This window comes from Gopherus flavomarginatus, chromosome 6, assembly GCF_025201925.1.
Source record: "Gopherus flavomarginatus isolate rGopFla2 chromosome 6, rGopFla2.mat.asm, whole genome shotgun sequence".
Classification (NCBI taxonomy): domain Eukaryota; kingdom Metazoa; phylum Chordata; order Testudines; family Testudinidae; genus Gopherus; species Gopherus flavomarginatus.
Genome location: NC_066622.1, coordinates 54656540 through 54667459, shown reverse-complemented (window position 1 = coordinate 54667459; position 10920 = coordinate 54656540). Strand labels below are relative to the sequence as shown.

The following is a 10920-nucleotide window of genomic DNA, read 5'->3' as shown; positions in this document are numbered from 1 at the left end:
ACCCTGGACGCAAGTACCTATGCCCCCCACAACCCCCCTAACTCCCCCAGAGTCCCGACCATCCTGGACGTAGGGTATCTGTGACCTACGGACCCCCTTAAGCCCCCAGAATGCCTCCAGCCTGGACGTAGCTATCTGTACCTCCCATGACCCCTAAGCCCCCAGGGATCTCTACAGCCTCTACGTAGGTGTGATGCTCTGTGCATTACCCTGAGTGGCCACACAGTGTCACTGTTGCTCCATGCAGGAATGCTCTGGGCATTACCCATGCGTGGCCACATGGTGTCACTGTTGTTCCATGCGGGAAATGCTCTGGCATTACTGTGATGGAGTAGGGGACTGTCTGTGGTGGGGGATGGGAGAGCAGGGGGTGACTTTAGGTGAGGGACAGGACCTAAGCCTGTAACTCCGAGCTAGGCAGGGCTGAGAGAGTGAGCACCTTTGCCCGGGAAGCTGGACACAGGAAGGGGTCGGCTGGAGGGAGTTAGGTTCAGTTTTGGTTTTGGAGCTGGGTAGTTGGAATTCAGAGAATCCAAACTGGGAACTAAGCTTCCTGAACCCCCAGAAGGACTCGAGGGAGTTAGTTCAGTTTTGGTTTAGAATTCCCTGGTGCAAAAACACCGTGAAACCTCCCCTTTCTTCTTCACAGAGGGCTTCAACACCCCTTTTCTCACTCAGGCTCACAACTGCCCAGAATTCGAGAACTGTCCCTGTTCCCATTGGACAAATGGGAGTAGCCTGAGGTACAGAGAAGGAAGGTGACCTACCCAAGGGCCTACACAGCAAGGCGGTGGCAGAGCCAGAAAGAGAAGCCGCCAGTCAGACTCCTGTTCTAACAGACAACAAATCCCCCCAGAGGCAGGGCTGGAGCGGGGCGGGGAGTAACAGGGAGCGTGGGGTGGTCGGGCGCAGAGCAGGAAATTGATGGGCAGGGTGGTCAGGCAGCTGGAGGCAGGGTTCGTGGGGGGCTAAAGGGCACAATCCGGGCTGGTGGGAGGAGCAGGAGTTGAGCTCAGGGGGAGGCGCTGGCAGAGCCCCCCCCTTTGGTGTGAGGGCGGAGGTGTCGGGGGGGAGGAGAAGCCGGAGTTGCGGGGGGGGAGGTCACTGGGGTGGGGGGGGTAGATCTGTCTCTGTGCAGCCAGGACATTCCCGGGGTGGGAGGGAGGTGAGTTAACTGGATCCTGTCCCTGTTTTTGCCACTTCCTCCCACACACACATTCTCTCAAGATTTCCCCTTTTCTCTCTCATTATCACACGTGGCTATAAAATCCAGGGAGATTCTCCTTCCCCCCCCCCAATGATCAGCTCTCTAATTGCCTCTGATTTTCCCTTTTCTCTCCATACTTCTCAAATGTCAATTTAAAATCTCTCCGATGGGGGGTGGATTTTCCCACCCATTTTATCTGCAGCGATTTGTCCTTGTTTGGGTGGGAAATTGTTGCCCTGGGTCATTCCCCAGAACATGGCTCCCACTGGAGTGGGATGGGATGAGGTTCCCGTTCTCTGCCAGGGCAGGGAAGGGAAGGGAGGAGCACATCCCCCATGGAGACTGCCCAGACCCCATTTCCCAATCCCCTGCGGCCCCCTTCCATTGTCCAGGGAGCCTTCCAGCTCCCCCCCGCCCTTAAATCAGCTCCTCAAAGGGCTCTGAGCTGCTCACGTGAATGGTTGCCCGTGGCCGGGGGGGACCATCACATTCTGTTTATGTATTGGACAGTCATATAAAATCCAGTCCAACAGTCCCCCTTTTCCACTAGTTATTTAATAGCAACATCAAATCCCCTCCGATCTTGGTGGTTTTCTCTCATGTTATCAAATGTCGTTTGTGACAGGGTTCTCTCTGCGTGTCTCAAAGATTGATATAAAATACCCCAAACATTTGCCCCACTTCTCTCTAGTTGTTTTATTTCTAATTGAATATGATGGGTTGTTTCCCAATGTGCTAAGATGCAGCCGCCTCTGGGGTGGATCCATGGTGGCCATTATTTGCTAGTGACAGCCCGTGGATCTTTCTTGCCCTCCAGGCCTTCCATTCTCCTGTTAAAGAAGCACTCCCCAGGCTCCCTCTGCCTGTGTGACTGGCCAGCAGGAGGTGGTGTTAACTTTCTAGCCACTTCTCACACTCTGTGAGGTAACACTTGCAGGGGCAGGGAAGGTGTCTGTGTGGGGAGATTGCAGCTGAAGGGGCATTGTGGTAGGGGGAGGCCTCTGGGTGGCTGGGCAGGGGGTACCCTAGTCAGGTTGGTGGGTTGTGGAGGTTTGGGGTTTTCGGGGGTGGTGGTTCTGATGTGCCCATCCCTGAGGCTATGGGTCCTGGAGGTGGGTATCGCTGGGGGCCTGGTGGCTGCAGAACAGTGGGGGTGGGTGTCTCTTGGGGAGGCGGGACAGAGGGTTAGAGGGAGCCTGGTTCTGTGCCAGGGGCTCTGTCTGTGCTTCCCCCGCTGGTTCCTGGTTTTGTTGCCATGCCCAGTGCACAGAGCTGGGGGAGGGGATCCCTGGCACTAGGTGAGGGCATGCCAGGGAAGCAGAGTGATGGGTCGCACTGTAAAGCATCAGGGGGTCACACTGGGCAGAGGAGGGGGTCCCAGGCAAATGTCAGGGTAGATCGTTCTGGAGGGTGGGGAAGTTCCTAGGCAGGCAGTGAGGGACTGAGTTCCCAGTGGGGGGGGGTCCCTTGAGGGGGTCCCTGGCTGCTGGGGGCTCTTGGTGGGGGGAACCCTTTGGGATTCCCAACCTGGCAATCATGGTGTGGTGGGGTTTCTCTGGCCGGTGGGGCTTTGAGGGGTATCTGGGGTCCCTGGCCAGGGACTCTGGGGGCTGCGTCCCAGGGAATATCTGATGGGATCCTGGCTGGGGGGTGTCTGGGGCCCCTGGCTGGGTGGTCTGGGCTCTGGGTACTAGGGGGTGTCTGGGGGCTGCTGCTAACCATGATCCTTCTCTCTGGTCAACTTGTACCAGAGTCCTGGCTCCTAGTCACCAGGTCACCAAGTCCATTCCCCAGTCACGTGCCCTGTCACTGTGATAACTTTCTGTCCACTTAGCAAACACTGTTAGTGTGAAATCACAGAATTTACTTTTCTCCTCTTTTGAAAACTGCAGGAACTTTCGGTTCCGTTTGGAAAATTTTTGCCCCCAGTCCTTGTCCTAGATCTGCGGGGGTGAGGGAGGTGGGAAGGGAGTCAGCACTGCCACACGATGGTCTTTTCCACAGCGTTCTGAACTCATTCTTTCTGAAATCCGGTGTCATTGAGACCGTTGTTAATCCAGAGTCACTGTATGGAAAGACAAGGAGTGATTCCAGATGGACAGTGGGTCAAATGAGATCAGCCATTCTCCCTGTGAGGAGGGGCTCCCATTAGCTGCTCTCCCCAGAGAGCTAAAGGAGGGAAGCTGCTCAAACACTCCGTCCCTCTCTGCTCAGGATATTGGGGTTCAGCTTCCTGGGTCAGATGCTGCAGCCTCCATTGTGATCTGGGAGACCAGGCTTGGCAGCTGCTGCTCCCCCAGTGGGGCTCTGTGCTGGGAAGTGACCTTAATTAAAGCTTCTTCTCTGCCCGGCCCAGGGGATGACTTTCTGCAGCTGGTCCTAGCCCCCTAGGGCAGTCCTGGGCCCTGTTACTACTAAATTCTGAGCCAGAGTCTCCAGGTAACTGAAAGACCTCAGGGAATGTCCTAGGGTCTGGCAAGAAAGTGACTCTGCACAAACAACACCACCTCATTTCTCCTCCCATTAGCGGTTGCCAGGAGGAAATCCAGCCATGGGAGAGCAAAGCCCCCAGGAATGGGACTGTCCCAGCCAGAGGGGCAGGGAGAGAGGACAGGGGAAGGAGAGACTGAAAGGGGCAGTGGGAGAAATGAATGTGGGGGAGAGATTTCCAGCTCTCTAGTCCACCCAGACACATGTATTGCTGCATCCTGGGGCAGAACCACTTTCCAGTGAACAAAACAAGGATCAGACAGAGCAAAAGCCAGTTCCTGACTCCATATTCCCCCTGCTGGGGTGTGGCTGCCGTGGGGTCAGTGTCTGAGGGAATCCCCCACAGTGACTCCTTTGGTTCTGCTCTTTTCTAGCCTTGTGTTCAGAGAAGGGGTGAGGGGAGAGAGAAGGGAGGTTAAAAATGTGTCTGTGGACTTAGCCTGGCAGGAGGGGCCAGGTCTAAATTGTAATAAACAGATTGAGCATTTCCCAGCATGACAGAATCTAGGGTGTCTGTCTGCAGGGAAAGGGCCTGGGGGAATTGTGATGTGAAATTAACTAAAACCGGTTCTGAAACGCCCACAACTGCCCTTCTCCCCCAGACAGGCTGCAGAATGTTTTGCTCCAGCTCATCCCAGCCTGGCGTGGGACAGGGAAGAGAAATGGCTGCAGTGGAGTCAGTCCAGGTAGAGATTATCGGGGGGTTGCTGGTGGGTTCCTGCTGGAGGAAAGGGAGAGCAAATACACCAGAGGTGGGAAGGTTTGCAGAGTCTGGTTTGGAGGTTGGAGCGGGGCAGGAAATTCACAGCGTGGGGAAAGGAGGAGGCCAGGGTGTGGCAGACCTGCTGGGAGTTATTTACTAAGTGGCCTAGATTCTAGGAACAGACCCAGGAGGTTTGGAGGTGGAAATGCCCTAATTTGTGAAGAGAGAAAATAACCCACCTACATGGAGCTAGTCAAACTGACCAGACTCCTAGTGCTGGAGCCTGACCTCATTAACCATCAGCTGCTGTGAGATATAAAGGGGACACCCATGAGTCAGGCTTATTGGAGCTGCCTCTCCCTTCATATCCCGCTCCTCACAATGAGGAGGGTGTTGGGCATCCTACCAGCGAGCTCTCCCTGGACCCTGCTAGGGGCTCCATCTCCTGTATCAGTCAGTGGCTAGTAGGGGGGTGATGGATATGCTGGGAGAGATAAGGGGCTCTCTCTTCATCCCCTCACCCTGGCATTTGCTGGATACTCTGAGCCAGGTCGAGGTGGGACTCTCCTGACTATGATCCACCCAGAGCTTCCATTTGATTCACTCTTCTCTGCCACAAATAGTGGGGCTGTGAGTGGGGCAGCAAGTCCTTAGTGTTGGACTCTTACTCTTTCAGGGGCTGGTGACCTTCAAGGAGATGGCTATGTATTTCACCAGGGAAGAGTGGGCTCTGCTGGACCCCACTCAGAGAGCCCTCTACTGGGATGTCATGCAGGAGAACTATGAGACTGTGACCTCGCTGGGTAAGGGTTCCTGTCCCTTCTGTTCTTGGAAGGGGAAATGAAGAGTGAAGGTTCACGCCACCCCCACAATGCCATCTGTACCCTGTCCTGTTTCAGCATCACCCCAATAGGCCAGTGACACACATAATACCAGAGACCCTCCTCTGCTGCAGAACACTTTGGGAACAGAGCACAGGAGCCGTATTGCACAGTGTCAAATATCTCCTGTTTGCTCAAGTGAAACTGGGGTTAGGTCTGGCATAACTGTCCCATACCCCTAATCATTTTTGTTGCCCTTTTCTGAACCTTTTCCAATTCCAATATATCTATTTTTGAGATGGGGTGACATGTGCATGCAGTATTCAAGATGTGGGTGTATCATGGATTTATTTGCTGTTTTTACAAATATGATCTATGAGATATTCTGTCATATCTATCACTTTCTTAATTATTTCCTACATTGTTCACTTTTTTTCACTGCTGCTGCACATTGAGTGGATGTTTTCAGAGAACTATCCACAGTGACTCCAAGATCCATCTCTTGAGTGGAAACAACTAATTTAGACCCCATCATTTTGTATGTATAGTTGGGATTGTGTTTTCCAATGGGCTGCACTATGTGCTATCCTGTCATCTAGTACTGCTGAGATCCTGGATTCAGTAATATCCCTGCCCTTCCTGTTCCCTTTCTCCACCGAACCCCGCCAGCCCATGCTTCCTGTTCCCAGCTTCCCCAGGATTCTCGCACTGTCTCTGAACCTCTCTGTCAGCAAGAAGCAGTGCCAGGGACACTTGCCCTCTGTCTGGAGTCTTCGATTTCTGGGACATGGATTTACTTTCTCTGTGTTGTAAGAGGCTCTGTCATAATGAGTGTCTGTGATGTTACCCAGAGTACAATCTGGACTGTTAAATAGCTGTCCCCTCAGTCCTCCAGCATGGGGTGCCTTTTCCACTGTTTTCCCGCGAGAACAGCCCCTCTTGGCCAATTAACACACAGTCTCCAGCATGTAACTCACTCCCAGCTACACAGTATTGAGTGCTGCTAGACAGCCACTCATGAATTACACCTCAGGAGAAAACCAGCAAATTCTCAAGTGCCCAACTTTCCCCCAGAAATGTGCATCTTGCACTGTCCAGCACGCTACTGAACGACCCAAGCTCATATGAAGTCTGTCATTTCATCAGCGGAAAATGACATGCACCAGCTTGTTATCCCAAACAGAGTTTCCAACACACTTCAATCCACACATACTGGTTAGATGAACAATAAACCAAGATTGTTAACTACCAAAAACTAAAACTAGGCCCAGTCCATGAAAGGGGCACTCCCAGGAGAGACTGTATAAAGGCTGGAACATGAAACACCTTTGTAAACCTGAGACAGCTGCCTTGGGGACAATGACAGGGAGAATCCCCCAAAGTGACTCCTTTGTTTCTGCTCTTCTCTGGCCTCCGATTGTTCCTTCCAACGTGGAGTACTTTGCACTTGTCTCTACTGAATTTGATCCTATTTACTTCAGATCATTTCTCCCGTTTGTCCAGATCATTTTGAATTTTAATCCAATCCTCCAAAGCACTTACAACCCCTCCCAGCTTGGTGTTGTCCGCAAACTTGATACGTGTAAGAGAGAGACTGTTACTGGGAGGGTTTCCCCATGTGTCAGAGGGTTACACCCTGGTGGGAGGGGGCTAGGCCTGTACTGGAATAAGGTCACTCTGTGCTTCACAGTGTGCTAGAACCTAGAATGTGCATTAGCAGGGGAAAAGCTGGGGGGAATCGGCTTGTGGAATGGACAAAAGCCTAGTCTGAATTCTCACACCTTGCCCTTTTCACCCCGGCAGGCCAGAGAATAACATCCATGTTTCGCTGCAGATCATCTCGTCCTCCCAGGGGCAAGGAAATGGCTGCAATGGAGCTGGCTCAGGTAAGAGATTATCAGGGTGGCGGGCTCTGCTTGGAGGTTGAGGAGCAGTAAATGCATAAGAGGGTGGGAATTGCTAGAGGTGGTGGGAAGCAGGAAATATCTCGGGTGGAGAAAGGGAGGGGACAGCATGTGACAAACCTGCTGAGACTTGTGTAGTGTAGGGCGTGATGGGTTGTCACCCCCAGGAGGCAGTTTGTGGAGCTTCTGGGAACTGCTGTGTCCTCTAACCCTCACGCTGGGCTGGCCCTTCTCACACTGCTTTGCTGGAGATTTCGCCAGCCTCTCCAGGGCCTGTTATCACCCAACACAACAGCAGGTGGCGCCATGCAGCCAACTAAGCTACCTGAGTGCGTTACCTAAGCCACTCAAGGACAGATAGAAGACAAGAGCCAATTTCCCACTCCCCAACCTTGCACACTTGCTGTAGTATAAATCCAGAATGATACCATCTTATAGTGCACAGGGATCTCTATAATGCAAGCTCATTAATGTAGTTCCCCTTCCCCTCGATATGGGACAGATGTGCACAACAAGCTGAGATTTTCCCCAGACACTTCACTCAAAATACGCTGGTTAAGATAAAGCATCAAACAAGTTTATTAACTGCAGAAAGATAGATTAAGTGATTATAAGTGATAACAAACAGATCAAAGCAGATTATTTAGCAAATAACCAAAACTCAGACTAAGCCTAACATACTAGATGGATAGAATTTGAATTAGCAATTTCTCACCCTGACTGATGGTACAAGCAGTCCCCCAAGTTTCCATACACAAGCTAGAAATCTCTTGATCCTGGGAGCAGCACTTCCCCCACATCCGTTTTTGTTTCTCAGGTGTTTCCAGAAGTTCTCTTGTGTGGAGAATGAGGCCAAGAGATGATGTCACACCCCACCTTATGTAGCTTTTCCATATGGTGGGAACTTTTTGTTCCAAACTCAGTTCCTAGTCCAGTTTGTGGAAAAATACAGGTACTAAAATGGAGTTTAGTGTCATGTGGTCTGGTCACAGGCCCTGCTGAGTCATAGTAGCCATGACTCATAGGCTGGCTGAAACATTCACAGGAAGGCTAAGCTCTTCCACAGTCCATTGTCTTTGTTGAGCCATCAGCACTGTCTGGCTTCTTCATTGTTGTACCTGAAAGGCTCATTGTGGGTGTTACCCAGAGTAAGCACATTTGAAATACAGATACAGAGTCAATATCCATAACTTCAGATACGAACATGATATGTGCACACAAATAGGATAATCATATTCAGCAAATCAGAACTTTTCCAGTGACACCACACATGATGCATCTTCTACAAAATAGATCATAATTATGTCCTAATCATATTATAATCATACCACTATGATGAATATGGGGGTGTAGTGTCAGGGTCCTAATTTCAAGGCACAGGAGTTGGGAATGGAACTTCCCCTCTTTGTGGAACAGGAAATAACCCTCCAGCCAGGGCTGGGACAACTTCCCAGACTCTCAGCGATGGAGCCTGAATCTACTGACATTTCATTAATTACCACCAACCCCAATCTTTGTGGCAACTGTAAACTTTATCAGTGATGATTTTGTACTCTCTTCTAAGTCATGGATAAGAATGTTAAATAGCACAGGGCCAAGAACCAATCCCTGCAGGAACCTGCTAGAAAGAAATCCACTCGATCATGGTTCCCCATTTACTATCAGAGTTTTTAATCTATTTAATGTATGCCGTGTTTATTTTGTATCATTCTAGTTTTTTTTAGTAAAAATATTGTGCTAATCAAGTCATGTCCCTTACGGAAGTTTAGGTATATTACATCAATACTATTAGCTGCAACCAAACTTTTGATCTCATCCAATAAGGATATCCCGTTAGTTTGATAGGCTCTATTTTCTCTAAACCTTTGTTAATGGGCACTACAATTCTGACCTTCTAACTTCTATTCTTTATGATTGACTTCCCCTTTCTTCCATATATTTTATTTGGAGAGTGCTTGGATTCCTACCAGGGAGCCACTATCAGGGTCCAGAGACAGCCCCATCTCCTATATTAAGCTCTGGCTAGTAGCTATGTGATAAATGTGAAGACCCTGCTTCTGTCTGTCAGATGGGAGACACAAAGGTTCTCTCTTTCTACCCTCTGATGCCTCCTGGCTGCTGTAAGCAAGGTGGGGTGGGACTCTGTTAACATGTGCCTCCCGGAGCTTCCATTTCCCTGGTGCTGCTGTTCCGTGAATAGTGGGGTTGTGAGTGGGTCAGCAGGTACTGAGTATTGGACTCCTGCTCTTTCAGGGGCCGGTGACCTTCGAGGAGGTGGCTGTGTATTTCTCCAGGGAAGAGGGGACTCTGCTGGACCCCACTCAGAGAGCCCTCTACAGAGATGTCATGCAGGGGAACTATGAGACGATGGTCTTGCTGGGTAAGGATTCCTGTCCCTTCTGTTCTTGGAAGGGGAAATGAAGAGTGAAGGTTCATGCCACCCCCACAATGCCATCTGTACCCTGTCCTGTTTCAGCATCACCCCAATAGGCCAGTAACATACATACTACCAGAGACCCTCCTCTGCTGCAGAACACTTTGGGAACAGAGCACAGGAGCAGCATCACACAATGTCAAATATCTCCTCTTTACTCAAGTAAAACTGGGGTTAGGTCCAGCATAATGAACAGAAGCTTCCTACCCCCAGCCTTCTCTCAAACCCTGAGCCTTCTCTACCCAAACCAGAATGTGCTTGGGGTGTAACAAGCAGGCGGCTGGAGTCAGAGCTGCCAGTCCAGGGTTACTTATCATACAGACACTCAGTGCGTCCTTGAACGCTGGCTGGGAGTATCCAGACAGGGGAGCTCCAGCAGCAGAACACTGAATCTCACCCAGGATTACAGATGACACAACTCCTCGCTGATCTGGATTGCACCCCAGCATGTGAAAATGGCCTAGGTTGGTAGTGACATTTCTTGAGACATGGAGAGTCTTGCTCCCATATCACCAGGTGTAATAAAAATAACAGGAAAGGCCAAATATGGAAAACTGATTGTTCAGCTTGCTTTTGACCTGCATCATATTTTGCAATATATTCCAAATAAGGAAATTAACGTGCAACGTATGTGTCATTGTTTGTGGTTTTAAGCTGTAAAAGGCTTGTGTGATTTTTAGCTCAGGAACAGTATTCCAATAGCTGTCGCCCCCTGCGTGCTTGTAACCAAGAAAAGAGCCTCAGGCTGAGCTGATTCAAATATTAATCCTGTGGTCGTTTTCCACAACAGCCTCAATAGGTCCCTGTGATGGAATGTAAGGCTACATCTAGACTACCCACCGTATCGGCGGGTTAAAATCGATTGCTCGGGGATCGATATATGGCGTCTCATCTAGACGCCATATATCGATCCCCGAGCGCGCTTATATCGATTCCGGAACAACACCAACCCCAACGGAGTTGCTGATTTGACAGGGGGAGCCGCGGACATCGATCCCGCGCGGTGAGGATGGGTGAGTAATCCGATCTTAGATATTCGACTTCAGTTACGTTATTCACGTAGCTGAATTTGCGTATCTAAGATCGATTTCCCCCCGTAGTGTAGACCAGCCCTTAATGTCTTCACACCTTCCCCCTGCAGGAGAATGGCTGTTTGACCAGCTGTTTGCCTTGCTGTCTCTGAGGAACTGGTCTGTGGGTGTTCCCCAGAACTGTAACTTTTTCAGTAATATCATACTGTAAAATCTCACAATTTTACATACAGTGTTACTACACATTTTAACAGGAGGATAATATTCAGTAGGTTATGCGTTTTCTAATGATACCTCACAAGCCATACTGGGTACAAAATTGATCATAAT

The 10920-nt window shown here is 50.3% G+C and overlaps 1 protein-coding gene across 1 annotated transcript; it reads left to right on the top strand.

Annotated features, from left to right (window-relative positions):
• Positions 1–4317: 4317 nt before the first annotated feature.
• On the top strand, positions 4318–10164 carry LOC127053664 (zinc finger protein 560-like). Its single transcript, XM_050958752.1, has 4 exons — positions 4318–4383; positions 5077–5203; positions 7025–7107; positions 9379–10164. The coding sequence occupies exons 1-4, from the start codon at positions 4360–4362 to the stop codon at positions 9544–9546; spliced, it is 402 nt and encodes a 133-aa protein (XP_050814709.1). The 5' UTR covers positions 4318–4359; the 3' UTR covers positions 9547–10164.
• The last annotated feature ends 756 nt before the right edge of the window (positions 10165–10920 follow it).